The sequence below is a fragment of the Leptodactylus fuscus genome, chromosome 1, assembly GCF_031893055.1.
Source record: "Leptodactylus fuscus isolate aLepFus1 chromosome 1, aLepFus1.hap2, whole genome shotgun sequence".
Classification (NCBI taxonomy): domain Eukaryota; kingdom Metazoa; phylum Chordata; class Amphibia; order Anura; family Leptodactylidae; genus Leptodactylus; species Leptodactylus fuscus.
In genome coordinates, this window is record NC_134265.1 from 127,945,896 (window position 1) to 127,971,916 (window position 26,021).

Genomic DNA, 26,021 nt, shown 5'->3' on the forward strand with positions numbered 1-26,021 from the left:
TTTAAGGCGGGGACAAAACAGACGTGTGCTGGTTGGCTACGTCGTGAAGGCGGCCATGTGATTGGCATTCTGTGGAGACAGCTCTGACATTGAACGGGCGAACTATGCTGGCCTTACGAACCCGGTTCCCGCAGTTTCGGGTGAGTCAGTCACGTGCTTCTCTCCGGTCATGGAAAGTGTGTTTGCTCTGTATAAATGTCAGGCTTACCAAGTAAACACGTTTTCCATAGTCCCGCCCCTGTTATTTGCATATGTGTGGCGCAAGGTCTGCTGGGATGGCTCATTCTATAGCGCTATGGAGTAGTGAACAATCCTATTTACTGTCCGGGGGTAGTAGCTGCGGGTAGACTGTACAGTATGTTCCCGGGAATGTAGCGGCCCTCAGTGTAATTGCATCGCTCTAAGCTAAACCCTCCTGAATCCAGGGACGTATAAATAGTTTGCGTGAGCGCTTAGTGTACGAGCGGAAGGGAAGCTCAATGCTGAGGTCACGTGCTGAGTGCGTCACATCTGTGATGTCATCTCCTACCCCACCTCCGGGAAGGTCTGAGACAAGAGCCTCTCGCCGCCCTAACAGGGCGTCACCCGACATCGGGTGAGTGAGTCCCCAGAAACCCCACGCTGGAGTGGACTGGTCCGTTATGTGGGAGGGGCTATGCAAAAGACGCCGGGCGGTATGTGGAGAGGTAGGCGGGTCACTGATTTGAGGTCCGCCCACCGCTCCTCCGCATCACCGCACGGAGGATGCTGCCTCTTCCCCGGACCTTGGAAGTGACTCACGGCTGGCTGATTGAGTCCAATGGCTGAGATGAGGCAGATGGCCGGTGTGCGCGCCTCATAACCCAAGTCAGACTACTCTCCCTCCGCTCTTTTCTTATTACAGTACTAGGACTGCAGAAGCTTTTACTTGTCTTGTTGGGATTTTCCGGGGAAATTCTCGTTAGAATAAAATATAAGCTTTTGCAGCTGTCCTGGTACTGTAATAGACAAAAGATCTGCGAGTGTCCAACACCTGATTCCTCCACTGATCAGCTGACAGTTCTGTACTCTGTGCAGTGGCCAGACCTGGTACTATAGATCAGGCTAGGTTCACAACACACAGATTCCATCTAAAATCAGCAGAGAGAAGATGTCTCTGGCCCTATTCACATCTGCGTTCGAGGAGTCCGCTGGTTAAAATTTTAATCTGGTAGTGATGAAGTTTACAGTATACATCATCAGTAATAGGTCCACACGTGGTACCCTGCAGATCAGCTATTTAAAGGTACAATGCTTGCACAGGTTAACTGATCTCTATAGTCATTACGTTGCATGCTGTCTGTTTAATAGCAGCCGTGCAATGTCATTGCAGTTTTGTACCACTTTTATGTGACTATATTGACATCACACTGCTGCTTTGAAAGAGACTGCATGCAGTATCAATAATGACATGGTCATTGCATTTATTGTGGCGAGGCGGACGCCAGGGCTGACTCAACCATGGAATTCACCTGAAGAAAGGGCAGCTCGCTTCTTTTTTCCGTGAGCCGGAACATACCGCTCACAGAAAAAATAAGCTAGCAGTCTACATAGACCTCTATTGTGAGGGGCTGGATTCGGCGCCAGAACTCGCGCCCTTTTGCACCGCGTGACCGAGCCCTTACTTTCTACGTTATATAAATCAGAATGCTTGGGGGGGGGGATCTACTTCTCTGTATGAAGTAGGTGTCAGGCTGTGTACACAAAGCCAGGCGCCTGCTCCTAATGTCCAAGATCAAAAAAAACCTCTGATTTGTGTGTTTATCCTTTTAGATGCTGCAATTGCTACTACAGCATTTAAATGGCTATAGTGGGAGGAGATTCCCTTTTCCAGACATCACCACCCTAGCAAACTTTTTTTTTTTCTATACAAATTTGGGATTGATGTGACCAAAAAAATGTATGAGGTTATGTAAGCCACATGGTGAAAAGTGCAAAATTTTTAGCGTAAAAAGATAATGGCAGAGTTGCTGGATTTTTTTTCTAATACTTCACAGAAAGAGTTAATAGAACTTAACCAGGGAGACGTTTATACCTTCGTGCCATGAAACACTACAACTTGTCCTGCAAAAAACAAGCTCTCTTACTTACATGTACAGAAGATAAGATAATCCTTTAGTCCCACCATGGGGATAATTTAATGTTACAGAAGCATAGATAATATAAGATAAAGATACTACAAAGCAACTACAAATAAAAAGAAAGACTTCAGAATCATTTAGTTCTCTGTGCAGAGTGATCTCCGCTTTGGCCTGATGTTGATTATGCAGCCTGACCACGGTTGTGAGGTGAGGAAGGATCTCCAATAGCGCTCCTTCTCACACTTGGGGTAGAGCAGTCTGTCACTGACAGTACTGCCCAGTGCTGTCATGGTCTCATACATGGGATGGGAGTTATTCTCCCGCATGGAGGTCACCACGGACAGTATCCTTCTGTCACCCACCACCTGTACTGGGTCCAGGGGGCTCCCCAGGACAGAGCTGGCCCTTCTGATCAGCCTGTCAAGTCTATTTCTATTCCTGGCTGGTATACTACTCCCCCAGCAGGCCACTCCGAAGAAAATGGCTGATTCTACTACAGAGTTGAAAAAGACCATAAGAAGTGTCCTTTGGACTCCAAAGACCCTCAGCCTCCTGAGCCGGTAGAGTCTGCTGTGACCCTTTCTGTGCAGCGCCTCCAAGTGATCAGCCCAGTCCAGTTTATTATTGAGGAGCACACCCAGGTATTTCTAAGTCTTGACTACCTCAATGCCTGTCCCCTGGATGTCCACCGGGTTTGGAGCACATCTCCACTTACTAAAGTCCACCACCATCTCCTTGGTCTTCCCAGCATTAATCCTGAGGTGGGTCTGCTGGCACCATTCAACAAAGTCCCGGTTTAAGTCAGAAGCTGTAATGCTTAAAGGGGTATTCCCATATACATAATTATTTTTAAATCTGTAGTTAATTAAAAGTTAAACATTTTTTGCAAATATCAGTAATTAAACATTTTGCAGAGTTTAAAGATTTTCTCTAAATATCTTGTGGTTACAGTCTGTTATTTTGATCGGTTGCCAATGGATACAACCATGAATGCAGGAACTTTCTAAGGTCAGAAAATCAGCCATGATGTCCTTATTGTGGCCGGGATATCTTCTCATACATGTAGTGTCCCTGCCTGATAACCCGGCTACAATAAGAAAATCATGGCTGGGTTCCTGGCAAGACCCAGACCATAGAAAGTTTCTGCATTAATGGTCGTAACCATTGGCAACCAATCAAGACAACAGACTGTCACCACTAAGAAAGTTAGAGAAAATCTTTAAAACTTTGTAGAATTTTTAATTACTTATATTTGCAAAAATGTTTAACTTTTAAATATTGTCAGGGTCTGGGGTTGCTTGGAGGGGTGGCATAGACACACAAGTCCAGTTTCTTTTAGTCCAAAACAAAGGTAGAGTTTATTTTCACTCACAAAGGTAGTGCAGCATCAAAAGGAAACAATACAAAACTAAATACCTGCCCGGCTAGGCTCTAACTAAACATAGAACAGGTTCCTCACCTAACAGAAATCAAAATCCAGTTGAATCACTCAGGACACAGCTCCAAAAATATGACCTCTTTCTTTGGCTCTCCAGCCAAGCTCTGCCCAAAGTCTTCTGCTGGAACTGACTTCTTAAGCTCCCTTGACAAGGAGACTCTCTGCAGCTGAGTCACTGCTGGAACATCTCCAAAGTGTGGACTGGAGGGGGGTGGAATGACAGGTCCCATTATCAACCCATTACCTGCCATTCCTAAAAAATCCAGCACAATAACAGGAACTTTGAAATAATCCTCAGCAGACAATAGTTATCTGCTGAGAAACCTTCTTTCTGGAGTTTTCTCATCTCACCCACCTTAGTAGTCTGAGTGAGATGTACACCCCCTCCATGATCTGACCAGCCATCGGCTTACAATATCTACAGATATAGATATGATCATGTACATGGGAATACCCCTTTAGGTTAAAACATAACCTTTACTAAGTCTTAATAAAATGTACAGTAGAGCTCAAATATGTGTGAAATACAAATACTTAAAATCTGTCCAATAGGATAAGTGAATGCGTTCACTGTATCTACACAAAAGATTTCTGGTTACTACTGATTTCCTACGCATAGGAGATAACTAGAGATGAGCGAGTAGTATTCGATCGAGTAGGTATTCGATTGAATACTACGGTATTCGAAATACTCGTACTCGATCGAATACTACTCGCTATTCGCAGTAAAAATTCGATTCAGATCCAGCGCTGTATAGCATTCAGCCAATCAACGCTGGTTCTGCAGGAGGCTCGTCTTAGACGAGGCAGAGTCTAAGGTCGGACCACAATGTAGACTGCTCTAATCTTAAATATGCAGTCTACATTATGGTCTGATCTTAGACTCCGCCTCGTCAAAAACGAGCCTCCTGCAGAACCAGCGTTGATTGGCTGAATACTATACTAGCATTCAGCCAATCAATGCTGGTTCTGCAGGAGGCTTGTCTTTGAACGATGTGATATGTGACATATACGTACCGCACTTTAATCCTTTACGCCAGAAAACAAGTGTCCCCATAATAATAATGTGTCCCCATAATCATACAGATGTACCTTACAGGGTTAATGGTGTGTCAGCAGGCGCGGGGTACAGCTTTTGCTTTTACTTGATAGTTCCCGGTGCTGACTGCCCAAGTACCGCACTCTCCTTTGCTCCTCCTCAACATTCTCTTCCTGCTACTCATGGACTTGGTGACTCCCATTTGTCGAATATTGGTTTCCATTGAAATGAGCATTTTATTCCCATAGACTATAATGGGATTCGATATTCGATCTAGTAGTCGAATATTGAGGACTACTCGAATCAAATATCGAGTATTTAACTACTCACTCATCTCTAGAGATAACCAAACCATTAACCAACTCCTCCCATTTATGCGCAATGTCTTCCAGAATATTCTGCATCTTAGTAGATAGATACATAGATAAAGCAGCTATAGATGTTATCCTCATATCCTCTAGTCTCCTCAGGAGGATATTTAATATACTCTATACCCCAGGGGTTATTCACATAAATGGTATATGTAGGTATCTGTGTACAGTAGGGACAGTAATATGTGGTGCCACTAGTTCAATATCAGCCATAAGTAAAACACAATACCAATAATTTAGTGTTCTTATCAGTAAAAAACCCCCCGTATAGTATGGTATCAAATTGCTAGTACATATTTCCGTAAGGTAAACACAATATATGAACAAGGCCCAATTATGAGGGTACATGCATATACTGCTGAAGAAGGAGATGTTATAAAAATGGAAAATTCCAAAAACACAAAAGGAAGTAATTGGTGACCCACAATCCTCGCCATGAAAAAAGCGCTGAACCGCTTATTCTAGGTCAGTTATCTCTTTTAAACAAATGAGTCGCTGTTCCTAGAGTGCTGTAACCACAACGCTGGTGATAGAGCTACAAAAAGGACGTGATCAGTTAACTGCAATGCCAACTGACAAAAAGACATTGCCAATCGCGTTGGACTACTATTTTAGATCAAGTTGCTCCTATTGATAGTCGAGTACGCAAACAACCATATTACTGGTAAAGCTACAGAGAGGAAATGTATCACCCTCCCAGCATATCGAAGGTAAATGCATAGAGCCCTGTGTCGGGTCTGTGTACAGCTTAACATCTGATCTCACTTTCGAGGGCCTCAGTTTATTTCCATTGTCCCCAGCTATTCATAGAGTACTCCTCTAAAGAGAGTGATATCCCTATTCTCCTAATACCAGCATACACACGAAGAGGCCCTACAGTCCACTAGATGTGATGAGAACTGCAGTTCCCAGTGCCCTGGCCGGAGCTCGGTGTGAAAAGACTGGGCCACACTCCGGTCACATAGTGATGCCCGGACCTGCCCCTCCGGTGACGGTTCCAAACCTGGCACATGGGCACACCACTCTACTTAGACAGGATTTGTTGTCATGGTAGCAAGACGCCACTATCTCTTCTGATCTATGGTAGAGGAAACATGGCAATCAGCCGTCCTAATAAGGTGAACCCCAATCACCTAAAGGTATGGATAAGATCACTGTTTTTAGTTTATGTTGATCCCAGAGTAACAGGCCGATGTGCATTATTGATGTATAAAGAGGTGAATGGAAACATACTTTAGCACGATCGTCAAAACAGTTCCCCTCTTATAAGTGTTATAACCAACTTCACGGTGAGTTTACAATTGGCCTCAAATCTACTATACATGAATGCATTAAAGGGAAACATATACACATGACTTAATACAGAGTACCAGGAAAAATGTCCAGTTTCTGGACATAACTAGATCACAGTAGATGTACAAAAAAAAAAAAAAAACGACCATGCTAACTGATGAGGTCAGTTGGAGCCCCAATAGCTCTAGCTACTCATGCATATATAAATAAAACCGTAACTGAGATAGGAATTACCATGGACATGGCTTTTGTGTGGTTCTGATCTTACATTTATTATGCATCCTAATGTATGGACTACAGTTATGTTTTATCCAAAGTGGCTATTGCAAATCGTTTTATGTTTATCAATAATTTGCCCCTTATATTCTGGCCTTTATTGGTTTTATGCTCATTCATCCTTCACCCCAATTTGGCCTTTTTTCCTTTTTTTTTTTAGACAAAATGTCCTACTGGTGCCATGGGAACAGTTGCCCCGCCCAAACCTGCTCTCTTTGCTGGGGCTATGGTGTATCTCCTCCAGTTTTGTTTGGCCAGGTGACTGGCTTATTCCTTTGCCAACGAGGCCTGGAGCGTTCATGCGCTAGTGCACGCTCCTAGTAATTTCTCTTCGCCGCTCGACGGACCTAGTCTCCCGCCGTCAGGGCTTTGAACCCTCATGCACATGCCATGCACAAGTGTCCGTTTCCCTACACATGCGCTATGAGATACCCCAGATGCCAACTCGGGCCTGCACGTGTGAGCTTGGCCTCTGGGTCCTCTGTGGAAGTATAGGAGTGTGGGAAAATGTTCCCACTTCCACCAATGAACTTTAAATAGATGACCCTTGACCTGGATGGACAAGCTCTTGAGCCATCCAGACAAGGTAAGGCCACTAGTTGGCTTAAAGATTTCTATGTATATACAGTATACGCTTTTATAATTTGTCTGCACACGTTTTTAGTGCCCAATATTTTTAATATCATCAGGCCACACTTGGTCTATGTGAGATTGACACTGGCAAATAGGAATCTGGATTTGCTTATTCATGTCACTGGTGTTGTTTGTATTTAATCCAGTCACCATCCTTTGCTCTTGCTACTGCTGATTTATTTGGGCGAGAACTTTTGACACTTTTGATACTCTGTTATGTTAGTATTCATCACCTTGGCTAGTATATCTGGCTCTTTTATAAATGTAGACATATGAATCTATGATATACCATCTCTTGCCAAATAGGCACGTTAGTTAGCCCGGGCCCATTCCTCACATAGCTTGTGGTAACACCGACCTAATGTCAGGAGTTACTATGTAACATGGAAACATGGCTATATTAGCCATTCTGATTGACATATATGGCTAACGTGTTTGGGTGTACACACAGATTTTATTTGGGTGTGTGCATAAATGTCACTTACTGTACAAATGTTTTAGAGAATGGAGGGTTTTTAATTATGATGTATTTATTTGTGTCATTTTAAGCAATTGTACACTTGAGAAAGGACCATCAGTGGTCCGAAACGCATTGTGCCACGTTCTCATTCCAATAATAAAAAAGTTGCTGGTATGTCCGGGTGAGCGCTGTCCTTCGGCCTGTATCCCAAACAGGTCGGTCCATCCATTGCATCCATATGAATTACCATGGAAGTATTACCATGGGGATAATGTAGAACTTTACTAATACCACACAAACAAGAATCCTGACAAAAATGCCTGAATCTTCATATTGGGAAATCTATATATGTATATCAATAGTGTATCCCCCTACGTATGTCCCAATACTGGCATAAATCCTGTTATTACAGTCATCCTTTGCTATAGATAGCAAATGAAGGACAAAAAGACCAGGTATAAGCACCTAGTATGAGTATATAAGAGATAAGATAATCCTTTAATAGTCCCACAGTGGGGAAATTTCAATATGTTACAGCAGCATAGTAATACAGGTACAGGATAATACACAGTAATATATTACGGAAGTAGACACACATATGCTGAGAAGATATACTAGGAGTCCATAGCAGCTAAGGAACAGAAGAAAGAAAGAAGACTTCATAATCATTTAGTTTTCTGTGTGGAGTGATCTTCGCTTGGTCTGATGTAGATTATACAGCCTGATCGCGGTTGGAAGGAAGGACTTGCGATAGCGCTCCTTCTCATACTTGGGGTGAAGCAGACGATCACTTACAGTGCTGCTAAGTGCCATCAAGGTCTCATACATGGGGTGGGATTTGTTCTCCCGCAAGGAGCTCATCACGGACAGTCTCCTTCTGTCACCCACCACCTGTACTGGGTCCAGGGGGCTCCCCAGGACAGAGCTGGCACTTCTGATCAGCCTGTCAAGTCTATTTCTGTCCCTGGTTGATATACTGCTCCCCCAGCAGGCCACACCAAAAAAGATGGTTGAAGCAACCACAGAGTTGAAAAGGGCCCTAAGAAGTGGCCCCTGGACTCTGAAGGTCCTCAGCCTCCTGAGCAGGTAGAGTCTGCTGTGGCCCTTTCTGTGCAGCGCATCCAGGTGATCAACTCAGTCCAGTTTATTATTGAGGCGCACACCCAGATACTTATAGGTCCTGACTATTTCAATGCATGTCCCTTGGATCTCCACCGGGGTCGGAGCACCTCTCCGTTTATTAAAGTCCACCACCATCTCCTTGGTCTTCCCAGCATTAATCCTGAGGTGGTTCTGCTGGCACCATTCAACAAAGTCCTGGTTTAAGTCTCTGTATTCCCTATCGTCACCATCAGTGATAAGGCCTACTATTGCAGAGTCATCGGAGTACTTCTGTAAGTAACAGCTGGATGAGTGGGATCTAAAGTCAGCAGTGTACAGTGTGAAGAGAAATGGGGCAAGAACTGTACCTTGTGGTGCCCCGTACTACAGATATATTCTATTGAAGTCAGGGGCCTAGATAAAATCTAGGATGTTACAGCTCTAATCCAAATAATTGTATGTCTAAAATAGCAAACATATGATGCTTAATGGTACAGACATTCATGGATCATTCTAGATGGTTAAAATCTATTGTCTGGATACCTCGATGGTAAGGATAGTGCCCTAGATGAAGCAGGAGAAAGAGATGTTATCATTTAGGCCTAGTGATTTCAGACTTTTCAATCTGGGCCTCTTTCCATAGAATCTTCCTATCCTTATCTCTTCTCTGTCCAGATGGTCTAATATACTCAATCTCATAAAATTTCAATGTCTTGGCATCTCCTGCATGACAAACCTACACATGTTTTCTGAGAGTTCATTTTGCTGTTAATTCATACTGCCCACATGCTCCAGGATACGATGACACAATTCCCTAGAGGTTTTCCCAACATAACGCCTGGGTCAGGGGGCAGGCGGCCACATACACTTGGCCCATAGTTCAACAATTAATAAAGTCACATATATTATAGGTAACATAGGTAGATTAACTTGTAAAAGTCAAACCCCTGAGACTAAATGCATATGCCTTACAAGACCCACAGCAAAACGTTCCGTTAGGCACAATTTTAGAAAGCCAAGTTGCCGGAAAACCCTTTAAATGGTTAAAAATGCTGTTTGATTGTCATATTAATGTAGAGTTGGGGGGGGGACGGGACAGAGACGGTTGGTGTACAGTGTGATCATTTAATTGTGGCACACCGTGTATAGTATAGGGCCATAGAATTCTATGGACACCACATTAGGGATCCCTGGAATCTGAATCCTGAATATGACTGTGCATGGCTTAACCAAACTTTTGGCTATAGAAAAATAATTTTATGTGGAAACTTTTTGGTAGTAGAACTGTACATAATAATTTATCTATTCTGCTCGAACACAGGCGCTGAGTTCAGTGACCACACCACTGCCTCAAATTGACAACTCCACGGATTTTCTATCTAGAGTTCCTCATCGGAAACACCCTGGAATTCTACGACTCAATATGGCCCGCTTGCCAAGTGAGGCTCAAGATGCTGTTAAAGTCTTATTACAAAGTAGGTGCTAGTTGGATCTTTTACTTTTACTCTCTGTACCCAAAATGTAGGAATCAGCTGATCTAGATCTGGCATCTGTTATATCAAAAATACAATAATTTATATTATAAGCCTAAACACTGTTGCCAAGTTAAAAACACAATTAAAAAACACATAATTAGGTAAAGATTGTGATCTCATTAGAGAAAATTCATGCATATCATAAATAATATTATCAGTACATTAGTTCATGTATAGTTAAAGGGGCTCTATCAGCAAAATTATGCTGTATGAGCCCCACATATGCGCGAATAGCCTTTAAAAAGGCTATTCAGGCACCGCTAATCTTATTTTAAACCCGTGGGGCCTTAGCCTAAGGTTGATTAAACTCTTTAGCTCCCGTAATTATCACCATCAAGAATTCTCTTCTTGGATGAGGTAGGAGGCCCCAGACAAAAGATTGCATCAGGGCCCACAACACTTTAGTTACGCCACTGATTGCTGCAATATATGTTACAAGCCCAGAAACATGTATAGTTACATAGATAAAGTGCTTTGTCAGTGCTTACAACAAAAGTTAACTCAGCAGTGAGACTAATAAGAAATTAGATACCACCTGCACATGTATCACAGAAATTAGATGGTAGATAGACAAAGATACACAGAGAAAATATCAGTTAGGCTTATGACCTCCATCAGCAACACCTACATACATTTTGCCTCTGCTTTCTCAGGAGACACTGTGGAGGAGGTCGATGCCCAGATATATGGTTACCAACAAGGGTATAGGCTAACACAAGCACCTCTGTACGGATTGAGTCCAAACGACAGCGCTCATCTGCGATATGAAGTGTCACGAGAATTGCACGCCAGAAGCAGCTTTGCTCCTATTTCAGGAAATAGAGCCAAAGCTGCAGTATCCCAGCTCCAGTACTATACAGTACTATACCTGCAGTTCTGATCCTATTATTTAAATTCAAGCAGAGCTGCGTTTGGAAGCAGCCAGAGGGGCTGATTGAAGGGTTAAGGTGTCAGACCCCCATTGATCACATACTAAAAATTTATTCTGTGGATTAGTGACAGCGATCAGAATATTGCATAACCAAGTCTCACACACTGACACTAAAGAAAAGGTTAAATATAAATCACATATGTAAAAGTAAAAAAAAAAATTATGGCTCTCAGCACATGGCAAAACAAAAACAATAATGGTGGGTAATAGAGATGAGCGAGAGGTATTCGATCGAATATTACAGTATTCGAAATACTCGTACTCGATCGAGCACCACTCGCTATTCGAATGAAAAGGTTCGATGCAGAATCGGCATTGATTGGCCGAATGCTATACAGTCGACCAATCAACGCTGGTTCTTCTCCTACCTTTAGAAGTCTTCCCCACGGCGTCTTCCGGCTCTGAATTCACTCTGCCAGGCATCGGGCCTGGGCAGAGCCGACTGCACATGCCCGCACTACATTTTCTTGTAGTGCGGGCATGCGCAGTCGGCTCTGCCCAGGCCCGAAGCCTGGCAGAGTGAATTCAGAGCCGGAAGATGCCGCGGGGACGCTGCACGGAGAAGACCTCTTGGAGGATCCAGCTCGACCCTCACTCGTGGACTTGGTAAGTATAACTTGATCGAATGTTGCCTACCCCTGAAACGAGAATTTACCCCCATAGACTATAATAAGATTCGATATTCGATTCGAGTAGTCGAATATTGAGGGGCTACTCGAAACGAATATCGAATATTTTACTGTTCGCTCATCTCTAGTGGTTAACATAACTTATGCGTCTTTTAGGAAACTCTGTCAAACAGTTGGAAGAACATGTCAAGTCACTGAATAACTACTTATGGAGCCGAAAACGCCCTCCTGAGGATAGAGATTTAAGAGAACAAGCAGTGAAACTAGAAGAGAAGTTTAAAGAGAACACGGGCCTTCAGTCAGGTAACTGCAATAAACATCTCATTTCATTGTTCCTGTAGTGGTGACTGCTCCCACGTTTGCATGAACATTAATGGACAAATGAATGCTGGATATTTTTACAGAAATTCATTGAAGAGACATTTTGTTTTATCAAACTGACATCTTTCGGTATTAAAAAAATAATTAAATAAATAGGAGATGTTTCCATAATGTGTAAGGTTTTGCAGGTTATTGTAGTAAATGTCGCTGATCATATCAATGATAATATTACTGTATCTGCAGTAAATTTTCCAAATTGTTTTTGGCTGCCGGAGACGAAGGCCATTGTTCTAAGCCCCAAATAATAAAGGTGGTGAGTGCAGTATAGAAATAATTCCTCCCAATATTACTGTTGTAATTATTGTTGGTGTTAAAGGAGTTGTCTAGAAATTGGTGCCACCCTTGTGGAGACCAGGGGAAATGTTAAAATTGACAAAAAAAAAAGCATACCCAATTCCTGGACAACCCCTCTAATATATACGGTATATTTTTATTTTAAGACTTTTAATAATCTTTCCATTTCTTTAACAGATCTAAATATTTATCAAAAAGAAGAGAAGTTTAAAAATGATGTTTTGACTATCTTACGAAAGAATACTTATCACTGGCAGCCTTTAAGGTAAGAAGCCATGTGGTGTCCTAAAAATCGCGTTCGTGCTTTAGATGCCTTTCAAAAAAAAAAAAAAAATGTAGACATCAAGGATAGATTCACTGTTAGTACGGTAGATATAAAAGAACATGTTGAATCTATCATCCAATCCTGCAATGGTAGAAGAAGGCAGAACAACCCCCTATAGTGTGTCAGGATTGAGAAAAAAAAACACTATACCCATCTCTAAGCATTCTGGTCAGCTACTGCATGTGTGGTGTGTGCACAATATCTCCGTTTTTTTTTTCATATCCTATTGGTATATGCAGCACATGATGCCTAACAATTCCAGGAGGTGGCTTGTCATTTTTCATTTCTGTATCAGTCTCACTTCATATGGCAAAAGACCACATCTTATTTTAACAGCACAAATTAACTTTTTTTTTTCAATTTAATGCACAAATATACAAGGGATAACTTGAAATCCCTACAGTAATCTAAACACCCTCCCCCTTCTACTTTCTAAATAACATAGTAATCAAAAATGTATAGTCATCTGACTGCCCCAGAGACATTTTCTGATTGTCCATTGACGATTGATTTCCCCTTTTCCTGAAACGGATCGTCACTCCTACTACCCCCATCCATCCCATTATACTTGCCCTCCATGCTTCTTCCAGCGAGACGACTCCTCCCTCTGGAATGATTCGGCAGAATGTTCTACTCTTCTCCAAGTAGTGTGTGCACTGCTGCTGGTAATTCACCTCTACTGCGCATCTACACGTGCAGTAGAGGTGGATCATCGCTGGTGGAGAAGACTGAATCCGTACAGGAGGAGGCACGTCTGTATCACAAGAAGAAGCAATGATATGGGTCGGGGGTTGGGCTGAGTAGGTAGGGAAGGGCAGGATAGCTAGAGAGACATGGAGGGTGCAATCCTGACGCTAAATAATGAACAAGATTAGTAATTCTGGCCCATCATCTATGTAATAAATGTTTCCGCAGTGCATTTTTACTGATGATATAATCTTTTTGTCACAGCTACACAGAGCAGTTCGGCTTAGTATATTTAGCTGCCCGATTTGATGGAGGATTTGCCGCCGTTTCTAGAGCTCTGCTAGAGGTAAAGAGATGCAAGATAATGAAATCCTGACTTTTCACACCTTTTAATATTTTTTATATACTGAATGCTTTTAGCTAGAATGCTATCTCAAACCCTTTCTGCCACAGGCATTTTGCAATTTTAGTTTTGACTTCTAAAAAACATTTTTTTGTTTTTGCATTCACAGAGCAATAGAAGAGCTTCATTTTTACGGAACAAAGAGACATTGTTCCAATTTTTTTTTTTTACATCGTTCACTGTGCAGTCAAAATTACATACCACCTATATTCTCTGGGTTGGTATTATTCTGGCAATATTTTTTTTTTTTTTTTATAATCTCCTTAACCCTTTAAAAAAAAAAAAATCCAAAATTTTGCTAAAATTTTTTCTGAGTCACCATATTCTGACACCCGTTACTTTTTAAAAATATTTCCGTGTACAGTGATGTATGAGACATCTTTTCTTTGTGGGACCAAATGTGCTTTTTATTGATACAAATTTGGGGAAGTCCATTGGTTTGAATGAGTTTTAGCCAAATTTTTGTGTGAGGAACGCCCTTCTGAGAGTGGAGAAATATCAGTGCTGAAACTGACGACACAGAACTCTCCAGCAGCGGGGTTCATACCGAGAAAGTCGACAGTGTGGTGAATTCAGTGCGCTGTTGGCTTTCTAGCGGTATATAAAACCGCACTTTCATGAGGACTTGAAAGATCCTTTTTATTAATGAGTTTTCTGGCTTTATAGTGTTGGCGTTACGCTATATATACACACACACTAATCCCTGCCCACGACTTCATCTGCGTGTTGTCGTCGTCGATGATCTGCCTGTATTCAGCTCTCAAGCTGTCCTGCTGCTGAACTTGTTCCTCACGCCGTGCATGTGATTGTTCCGGCATTTCAGCAACTGGCTGGGATGCCCCATAATGAGTGTGTTGTTGGCATTGATGATCCAGCTGCTCTAAGATCTGCTTGATGTCTAGGTTGCTCCATCCAACTCAGCTCCGCTTGAGTAGAACTCTGTTGACTTCTGGCTACCTTCATAGCTCTCGTTTTTGAATTTTGTGACAAATTAGATTTTCTTTTTCCCAGCATGTTTAAAATTGGCAAACTAACAATTTGGATTAAAGGGGTTTTCTCATATCAGTTTCTCAGCACTGGAGCAAATCAGATAATATGCAGATGCTTGTACCCAATGGATTCAGTGTTATCTGTGTGTTTACATAGAGAGATAACAGACCAGGCTTTATCAGCAAACTCCAATGAGCTGAGAGAGTCCTGCTGACAAGAGCAGTGTAATATAGTATGTGAATATAAATTCATAACAGTTGTGAAGCCATGACATTTACCAGGATAAAAAGTACTAATTATTAATCAAGATTACAAACTATGTACCAAATTTCATCCAAATATGTCCAGTCGTTTTTGCGTGATTGGGTAACAAACACACAAGCATCCAAAAAATTCACATTTATAATATTATTAGTAGTGTGTGTGTATATATATATATATATATATATATATATATATATATATATATTTACACATAACAAGAGAAAAGATAAAACCTATCAAACAGCCATACCCAAATATGCACAGCAGAGTACATATAGGAGGGGGGAGGCAAGGTATAAAAACATGTTGATCATGAAATAGTAATGTATAGAATCTCCCATAAAATATTTTAAAAAAAGAAGCTTTAAAAAAATATAATAAAAAAAATAAAGTAAATAAAAGTTCTAAATCCCTCCTTTCCTTAGAATACATATAAAAGTAGAGAATTACTGTGCAACACATACACATTAGGTATCCCTGTGTCTGAAAGTGCCCGGTCTACTGTATATAGGGTATCTGCAGTGCTCCTCTTCCGTCGGAAAGGGGTTAATAGGAGCACTGCAGATACCCTATATTCAGCCAGGCTGAATTCCAAGTGAGGGAAAAAAAACTCAGTCCTCAAGCTCAGGGAAGGGTCAGACAGACAACCAAAACACCCCCTCCCCTTCCCCAGTACCCAGCAACTACTGCACCCAAGAACTCCGACCATTTTAATTTTTGAAATTTTCCAGTAGCTGCTGCATTTCCCCCCTCGGCTTATACTCGAGTCAAGTTTTCCCAGTTTTGTGTGGTAAAATTAGGGGCCTCGGCTTATATTCGGGTCGGTTTATACTCCAGTATATACACTACATAACATAGATTGTTTTTGCTTAATATTTCTTGAACTTGTACTATAATGTTCATGTGTTATGATCCTTTAGATATCTCAGCGTATTCCTGAGTTCAGCCCACAGACTTTGATGGATTTTGGATCTGGTGTTGGATCAGTGTCATGGTAAGCAAACTAAATAGGGTTGTCTTGTGAGGATTGTCCTTTTATTGCTGTCTCTGTAGTGATCAGATGGGGATCTGACTCCTGATAATCACCCATAATTCTCAAATATCCCAGGCAGGGCTGTGGATTCAGAATGAGGGTTGTGCCATTTACTACATGTTGTTAAAGCTGCATCTGCAGGCCATCGGTTTCTCATTTCTCATTAAGTGAAACACTGAATAATTTCACTTGTGTCTTATTACTGGATGTGATAACAACAAAACAAGCAAAAAAATTCCTCAATGCAGTTAGGTAATGCCCACATATATAAACTCACATCCGGGAGCTTCTATTTCTGTTCCTGAAAAAAACATCATTATAGCTATAGAAAATTATAATGATCTTATCACCATACTGATAGACATACTGGAAGCTGGATATTCACATTAGTGGAAGTTGAGTACTACAGTTCACAGTGACAGAAGGAGTGTTCCTCCAAATCAGCCTCATCCATTGGCAATAGAAAGAGGGAATTTAGATTGTTGGTCACTATATGGGACAGTTACTGACAACGTCTGTAAAGTACTGCAGAGTATATTGGCACTATACAAATAAACTAAATCAATAAAGCTTGACTGGCATAAATCTGGTGAGCAAAGGTAGTTTGTCATTACTGAAGTCCAAGATAACAAAACCCCAAATGCTGTCTGTGATTGGACTATCAGGTTCGTTTTCATGGACCAATTTACCCATTGCAGAGAATTGGTCCTTCAAACACTGCAGAGGCTTGGCTTGGTCATGTGAGTAGAGCATAGAGGAAATATAACATTGCAGAATGGTCTGTTTGATACATTGTTTTGTTCTCTTTTCTAGGGCAGCCCATAGCATATGGGGTAATAAACTCAAAGAATATATGTGTATTGATTCCTCTGCATCAATGAATACTCTCAGTGAACTGGTATTGCGGGGTAATGTACTTTAACTTAATTAGAATTACTTGTTATAATACCCTTATATAAAGTCTTTATGACATTCTAGTCATTACCTGCATTAACCTCTGTTTTGTCTTTATACACAGGTGGGTCAGAAAAAGGTGAAATGCACATCTCTGGAATTCATTTTAGGCAGTTTTTGCCAGTTTCACCCAAGGTAAGTCTTTGTGGTGTAAACCTTGTCCTGCACCGAGCACTAACATTTTTTTATGGTTAAGGAGGAATGCTCTAGTCTGATTTTCAAAATTCATTTACATAGTAATATAGTAAGACTGGAAAAATGCATGTCCATCTAATGTATCCATTATTTCATATTATCCTGCAATGTTGATCCAGAGGAAGGCAAACCTCAATGGCTATGGGACACACTATAAGAGCATTGTGTAAGCATGTTCCTAGGTGTCATCCTTTAACCCCCATTCAGGGATCTGAACTTCATTGCTGTGAGTCTGCCAGGACACTACCTCTTGAAGTATTCCCAGTGTTTGTGACACCACAGAAAGGCATTGCACGGGCAGGTAGTGGCTAGAGAAGCTGACTTTTATACTCACAGACAAGCAATGATTGGCAGAAGGAAGCTTTAGGGTGAGCACACAATTACGTAAAGAAAAAGGAGCCTGCACAGCAATGACCAGGCAGCAATGGTGTTAAACAAGTCTTCCTCTTTTTAGGGGAAAAATTCCTCCCCTATTCTAATATGTCAATCTCAATAAATCACTGGACCAATGCCCCAACAGCAAACATCTACTATCTAAAACCTGCAATATCGCTACCCTCAAGAAAGATATCCAGGGAAGATATCCTTAACCGATTCCTAACATATGCTGTGATAGCATGGCAGAAGGCGGGTATTTAAATATGGCAACCATTCAGGAGCTCATAGCTGGTGGATATCCACTGCAGACATCTGGCGACAATGCCCGAAGTTTGTGCCCGCTTTGATTGCAAGCATTACCCCCCTCCCACCTCAAAAAATGACACCTTATGTATACCCGTACATGAAAAAGTACTTATTCTGACACCCATCACTTTTATTAGATTTCTAAAGCCGAGTTCACCGATCTGTATCATCAGTTATGGTTGTGAATGACAGTTTTATTTATACAGTAACCATGCTTTGCTTCTATTTTATGTAATGTTTGGGTGGGCTGTTTTGCTTATCCAGGTACAGTTTGACCTAGTTGTATCTGCATACTCTTTAAATGAACTTCCAAGCTTTGCCGAACGGGAGAGAATCATCCAGACATTATGGAGGAAAACAGGTGGCTTCCTGGTTAGTATATCTTAGCTACTGTATTTTTCCACTGGGTTATTAATTGTTACCATTTATTATGTCTTTGGCTTTATCATCATGATTTTGTAGGTGCTGGTAGAAAATGGTACTCGGGAAGGACACCAGCTTTTAATGGAGGCTCGTGATATTGTTTTAAAGGCAGGTAACATCCAAGGTGCCAAATAAATCTAGATTTCAGATTCAGTTCCTATATGCACAATGTAAAATTAAAAGGATTTAATTTATTATCCTGGCATTTGCTTGCTACTATAAAAATTAGTTCTTTGTATAAACATTTTTTTTTTCTTCTTCATACAGGGAGGTGACAAAGAAGTTTGGGACCACCGTCCACCTTATGTGTTTGCACCAGTAAGAAATCTAATTCTTTGCTTGTTATAAACCTTTATTTGCATAAAGATTTCCTCTAAATACAGTAATGTTCACCTATAAACCACAAAAACCTTGCAAACATACTCCTTATTTAATTTTTCACCCAAGATACTTCATGTTTTAATCCTGGAGATTTCTATGTACCGTATATACTCGAGTATAAGCCGAGTTTTTCAGCCCAGTTTTTGTGTTGAAAAAGCCCCCCTCGGCTTATACTCAAGTCAGCAAAAAAAAAAAAAAAAAAATTTTTTTTAGGGGGGTCTATGACCAGCCACAATATTAATGTATAGAATCTCCCATAAAATAGTGCAAAAAAAAAGATAAAAAAAAAAAATAAAAGTTCTAAATCACTCCTTTCCCTAGAATACATACAAAAGTAAAAAAATGACTGTGAAACACATTATACACATTGGGAATCCCTGTGTCTGAAAGTGCCTGGTCTACTGAATATAGGGTATCTGCAGTTCCGTTGAGAAGGGGTTAATAGGAGCACTGCAGATCCCCTATATTCAGCCAGACTGAATTCCAAGTGCGGGAAGAAAAACAGTCCTCAAGCTCAGGGAAGGGGCAGACAGACAACCAAAACACCCCCTCCCCTTTCCCAGCATCCAACATCTACTGCACCCCAAAACTCCAACCACTTAAATTTTTGAAATTTTCCAGTAGCTTCTGCATTTCCTCCCTAGGCTTATACTCGAGTCAATAAGTTTTCCGTTTTTTGTAGTAAAATTAGGGGGGTCGGCTTATATTCGGGTCGGCTTATACTCGAGTATATACGGTAAGTCTTTTAAAGAAGTACATTGGTGTGTTTATTTTTTTTTCATTCATTATGTACCCAATTCCTCAATATATAATTTACCATTAACTTATTTATGTGCTTCTTTCTATCTGAATCCATCTCTTCCTCTTGTTCAGTAACAGAGTGTCGCTGTTGTTGTTATTATGAACCTTAGTCTTATACTAGATTGATAAAGTCCCCAAAAATGGTCACAATTCAATAATTGCTAAACTGCAGATCATGTCTTCATATGACAGTTAAGGTGTAGTTATCCTTCACAACACTAGATGGCACAGTAATAATACATTAAAGGAAAACCTTTATAAAAATCAAGCTTACCTGTGAAAAAAAAATACTGTGTGCATCAATCTGGTAAGAGGTTGTGAAAAATAAAGCAGGTACATAATATATAGTTCATACAACATAATAGACATTACTTTGAAAACATAGCTATACTGTAAAGAACTGTACATGGAAACGTTCATAAAGAGATCAAACCTATAGCGTAATGTCATTCATAACTGTAAGTCCAAATGTTGTCTATTGGATCAAAATAGATGTGTGTTTGGCACTTTGTACAAAATAATGTCACATCTAAGATAGACACACTGGCCACTCATAGCTTTACTCACAATCTAGTTATTAGTAAGGACAGATACAAGGTCACTGAGAGGTGGGGAGAGCCTGTTATAACTTAATAGATGTCAGTTAAAAGAGTAACATAAATACAATAAAGCCAAAATATACTGTGTGAACACACCAAGTCATAAGACCTTGGAATTACGGACATTCGGTGTATTGTGTAGGGTTCCAACATCAGCCCCTAGACTCCACACACACATAAATGGTGATATCAGGAACTGTTATTAGGTACACATTCACTGCATCAAATTCCCTCCAGTAGTTCTACAGGAGTCAAAGGAAAATACCTACAACCTTGGGCATTAGCTGGTATGGGAATAATGATCCAACTGTGCACTAGTTAATAGGCAACAGATATTTAAAAAAAAAAATGGGCAAACTTCATGAGATTAGTTTTGAAATATTTATGGGTTCATTCAATGGTTTCCTTTCAGGCAGGAATTGAAAGTGCTATTATTATACTTATGCCATTATATTTAAATGGAGTACCCGGGAAGGTTCAGAAAATTTGTGCTCACCCTCTTTCACCTCTCCTAGACTCCCTTAGGGTCCGACTTCTGGCTGACATCATGCACCCTGGGGGATCTCCAATGCTTGAGATTGGATCTCCGTGGTCATATGGGGCAAGCTGACATCATTACATTTGCATTATAGTATCACAACATTGGTGTGACTTGTATAGAAAATAGTCAAACTGTCATTAGTGTTGACCACACAGCAGTCACTAATATATTAATTTATTAAAATTAATTTTCACAGTGTGTGGATGGGATGAACCAGAATGTCATTCACTTTATTAGTTCTGTAACTTTTTTTCTTCAGCAGCATTTCCACAACATGGGGCCTTAACTTGTTTGCTCAATATATATTCAGAGTTGTCCATTTACTGAGAACAGGATTTTCCTGACAGAAGTACTGGTATTCTATAGTTCCAGAAAAACAGTGGCTAGATTCTGGCTGTGACTTCGCGCCCCGATGTTCCTAGAATAGATAAGTTCGGTTAATACCGTTTGCCCCTTAAAAAGTGAACAAAAAGAGACAAAGAAGCAGAGAGAAAAAGGAACTAATTCAACACATTTGGGGTAGAAGGTTGGGTTCCCCTTCTACCCTCCCCTCCATATTGTCTGATTATGCTACACCAGTACTGGATTAATATGGAGAGCCACTTATAAAGCAAGGATACTCAACTTGCCACCTCCTGTCCAGACCTCTGAGAAACCTTCATCTCCTGCTATCCCCAAGCCCTGATCCCTTGCAGTAGTGGCGCCAGGGATCAGTAATTATCCCTGCTGCCTTCACATGTGAAGCTCTTGCACAGGCTGCAGGGATGATTCTTGATCCTTGCTGGCCCTTAGTTAAAGGGATCAAGTCTTGGGGACAGTGGTCAGGAGATGAAAGTTTCTCCCGTTAATGTTAATTATTTGTGGGGACACTGATAGGGAATAATGTATGTGTGTGTGTTTATGGGGGGAGGGGGGTTCTAAGGAGTATACAGTGAGGAGGCATAATAACAGGGCATAATACTGTCCCATTAGTGTCTCCACAGAATAACGCTTCTTAATGCCCCCAGCCACCCTTTAATGGTCCCACCCACAGTATAATGCCACATTAAAACACAACCTTAACTTCAGGCAAAGTAAAACAAAACTCCTGCTCGTCTGAGCTCTAACTAATACAAAATAAGGCTAACTGTACATGTAGCTTTTTTCTGGCCACACGATCAAACAAAACACAATTCCTAGGTCTCACCAAAACTCAGCTCTCCAGGACAGACCCAGACACCACCTCCCACTCCCAGGATCTGCCTTGATGTGCAGGCTCTGCAGTCTTTTATGGTCCAGTAACTAGCCTAGGACCCACACCTGGGTTGAGGTCTACTCAACATCTGCCCTGGACCACACATAGGTCAGGAATCTGGGGGCGATATACAGGGACTACAGCACTCTGCCTGTCACCTTCTAAGACTCTATTCACTAGTATAACAGAATGACACACCAAACAACAAATAAATTACTGATTCTTTGCACATACAATAACTAATAAAAATCAATAGAAGGAAATTCTGGTATCTACAGGAAAGGGCCATTGTTAGTAAAACAGCTTCATCGTTTAATCAATAAATGCTGAATGCTATCACCAGGAGAAGGAAAATGCTAGATAATGTCATTATATTGTGTCAACACCAGATGGCATCATAGGTACAGTGTATAGACCTCTTTTGTGGTTGTTTCTCAGTTTTTAGTCTTCATTTTCTCCTGCATTTATAAATGGTCTGTAACGTGTGCTTGAAGAATCACATTTAAATATATGTTTGTTTTTAATATCAGTGCCCACATCAGATGGAATGTCCTAAACTTGCTGCAAGCTCCCAGGTACCCTGTAATTTTGTGCAAAAGTATCAACCACTGAAATTTGGCTGGGTGAGAATACTATAACCTATACTTTTTCTTTGTGATATTACTTTTCTACTTACCAATTCCTGCCTTTAATATGTGTTCTATGTATTCCACAGAACTCATCCGTGTGCTGGGAGAAGTTTTCCTTCTTAATATTCTCACGTGGACCTATGGGTGAAAATGACAAGACTTGGCCACGAGTAGTTGGGCCAGTGCTGCGCAGGCCACGCCATGTCCATTGTAATACATGCTGCTCTGATGGAAAATTGCACCATGATATCATCACAACCAGAAAACATGGAAAGTATGTGTACAGATGATGTACAATTTTTTTTTCCCTTCAATTAAAAAGCTATGTAATAATTTACATTACTGAGATCCATATTGGAAAAGTGTCAAAATGGCATGCAATGATAAAAATAACATCAGGGACCACGTATATACAAGTGTTATGATGCCGCATGACCCACATGATTGTTGAGGCCCTGTCATAGACCTCAGCAGTCGCTGATGACTTTCAGGAGGCCAGAAAAGGACTGGGATCCACACCAGAGCCCGTGGTAGGTAAATAACACTGTTTGCTATGTTTACTCCCCTCCCCTGGGCTTCTTCGATTATTATACTTTGGGGTCTAAAGACATAGTCGTTTGTGGGTGAGGAAACCCAAAAAGTATTGGAAAATTCGTAACAAGAACCAGTGTAGCCATCCCTTATTAGTGAAGAGACGTTATACTGTGGGGCATACCACATCCACTGTCTTATGGCCATTGTAAATGGAGTTTGCTGCAGATGCATCACTTTTTCCATTCACTTCAAAAAACGAGCAAACTAAAGGTAAGGATCAGTAGAAGTTAAATAATGTAACAACGTTAAACGACTTTTTAAGTAAGTTTTTTTCCATATGTAAATCCTAATTGTCTCCAAAGCTGTTCTGCTTTAAAATGTATTTAGAAGATGTGTATTTTCTTTATTTTTTAGGGATCTGTACCGGTGTGCTAGAAAATGTGAGTGGGGGGACCGTCTGCCAACAGTAATTAATAAAACAGAGTGTGATAAAACTGAGACTACTTCTTAACGAATATCAAAGTTGATAAAATAAGACTGTCTATATGATGAAGAAAAAGGACCAACAGGATATGTGTATTGATGTCTTCTATTTATTCTTCCACAAGTTGGGATAATATTGTTTTTCTGGTCTCTATGGAACATTAAGGGGATGGCACACATTTTATTAATAAACTTTTAGTGCAAAATAAAACATAATTCAGAATCTTATTTCAAATATCTGTGTGTAAATTTTAATTCACGGTCAAAGAGGTAATTCAGTCAAGTGTGTCAGATTTATGTATGAAGGTTAAGTTGAAGAGGACCTCTCCAACAAGTCCAGTGCTTTACATTATTTCATAGGTGCTGCTAATTCTGGCACAGTTGGAATTTTCGTAGCTCCCACCATTCCTGAGCAATTAATACTGTTAGTTTTGGTGTTTTATATGGCATTTAAGCTCTGTACTGTCAGGAGGGTGGTGTCAGGCAAGGGGTGTGACGCTGAGCTCTAACACTAACTGCCTCTGACTGGAGCTCTGAATCACACCCCCTGCCTGACACTTCCTTTCTGACATTATAGTCTAAACAGAACATCAGAATAGAATGATGGGGCCCAGAGGAAAAAAATTCTAAAGGTGATGGAATTAGTGGCGTGGTGGTTGTTAATAGATGCTAAGAAAATGAATTGGTGGAGGTGGTGAAAGGTCCTCTTTAAGTCCTTTCCAGAGTGAAGGAGCTCCATAGAAAGCGCAAATGTCATTTGATAACTTCTAAGAGATTTCTTTGAACCTGGAATCTTGATGCATTTCTTTGACCCAAGCACAGAGGTTGATACAAAGAGAAAAGATCTACTAATGCTTTCATGAGTTTACTTCTCTTTTTTTTTTTCTTTTGAAAAGTAAGTGCAACCCTAAACACCATATACAGTCCTATGAAAAAGTTTGGGCACCCCTATTAATCTTAATCATTTTTAGTTCTAAATATTTTGGTGTTTGCAACAGCCATTTCAGTTTGATATATCTAATAACTGATGGACACAGTAATATTTCAGGATTGAAATGAGGTTTATTGTACTAACAGAAAATGCGCAATATGCATTAAACCAAAATTTGACCGGTGCAAAAATATGGGCACCTCAACAGAAAAGTGACATTAATATTTAGTACATCCTCCTTTTGCAAAGATAACAGCCTCTAGTCGCTTCCTGTAGCTTTTAATCAGTTCCTGGATCCTGGATGAAGGTATTTTGGACCATTTCTTTCTACAAAACAATTCAAGTTCAGTTAAGTTTGATGGTCGTCGAACATGGACAGCCCGCTCTCAAATGATCTGAAAACAAAGATTGTTCAACATAGTTGTTCAGGGGAAGGATACAAAACGTTGTCTCAGAGATTTATCCTGTCAGTTTCCACTGTGAGGAACATAGTAAGGAAATGGAAGACCACAGGGACAGTTCTTGTTAAGCCCAGAAGTGGCAGGCCAAGAAAAATATCAGAAAGGCAGAGAAGAAGAATGGTGAGAACAGTCAAGGACAATCCACAGACCACCTCCAAAGAGCTGCAGCATCATCTTGCTGCAGATGGTGTCACTGTGCATCGGTCAACTATACAGCGCACTTTGCACAAATAGAAGCTGTATGGGAGAGTGATGAGAAAGAAGCCGTTTCTGCACGTACGCCACAAATAGAGTTGCCTGAGGTATGAAAAAGCACATTTGGACAAGGCAGCTTCATTTTGGAAACAAAGATTGAGTTGTTTGGTTATAAAAAAAGGCGTTATGCATGGCATCCAAAAAGAAACAGCATTCCAAGAAAAACACATGCTACCCACTGTAAAATTTGGTGGAGGTTCCATCATGCTTTGGGGCTGTGTGGCCAATGCCGGCATCGGGAATCTTGTTAAAGTTGAGGGTCGCATGGATTCCACTCAATATCAGCAGATTCTTGAGAATAATGTTCAAGAATCAGTGACGAAGTTGAAGTTACGCCGGGGATGGATATTTCAGCAAGACAATGATCCAAAACACCGCTCCAAATCCTCAGGCATTCATGCAGAGGAACAATTACAATGTTCTGGAATGGCCATCCCAGTCCCCAGACCTGAATATCATTGAACATCTGTGGGATGATTTGAAGCGGGCTGTCCATGCTCGGCGACCATCTAACTTAACTGAACTTGAATTGTTTGTCCAAAATACCTTTATCCAGGATCCAGGAACTGATTAAAAGCTACAGGAAGCGACTAGAGGCTGTTATCTTTGCAAAAGAAGGATCTACTAAATATTAATGTCACTTTTCTGTTGAGGTGCCCATACTTTTGCACCGGTCAAATTTTGGTTTAATGCATATTGCACATTTTCTGTTAGTACAATAAACCTCATTTCAA

General features: G+C 40.7%; 1 protein-coding gene across 1 annotated transcript; it reads left to right on the plus strand.

Moving 5' to 3' along the window:
• The first annotated feature begins 29 nt into the window (after positions 1-29).
• Positions 30-23,804, plus strand: METTL17 (methyltransferase like 17). The gene is made up of 14 exons (XM_075263075.1): positions 30-140; positions 10,032-10,185; positions 11,962-12,108; positions 12,658-12,745; positions 13,757-13,838; positions 16,070-16,143; positions 16,996-17,090; positions 17,201-17,271; positions 18,280-18,387; positions 18,478-18,550; positions 18,710-18,756; positions 22,525-22,617; positions 22,710-22,897; positions 23,572-23,804. Exons 1-14 carry the CDS (start codon positions 105-107, stop codon positions 23,666-23,668), a joined length of 1,353 nt encoding a protein of 450 aa, XP_075119176.1. The 5' UTR covers positions 30-104; the 3' UTR covers positions 23,669-23,804.
• Positions 23,805-26,021: the final 2,217 nt, after the last annotated feature.

What these genes read in the sequence shown, in the direction of transcription:
- METTL17 (XM_075263075.1), top strand. Translation starts at nt 105, where the DNA reads ATGCTGGCCTTACGAACCCGGTTCCCGCAGTTTCGG. An exon ending in TTTTGCCAGTTTCACCCAAG is followed by an intron (nt 17,272 to 18,279) that starts GTAAGTCTTTGT and finishes TTGCTTATCCAG; the next exon opens with GTACAGTTTGACCTAGTTGT. An exon ending in CACCTTATGTGTTTGCACCA is followed by an intron (nt 18,757 to 22,524) that starts GTAAGAAATCTA and finishes TTTTAATATCAG; the next exon opens with TGCCCACATCAGATGGAATG.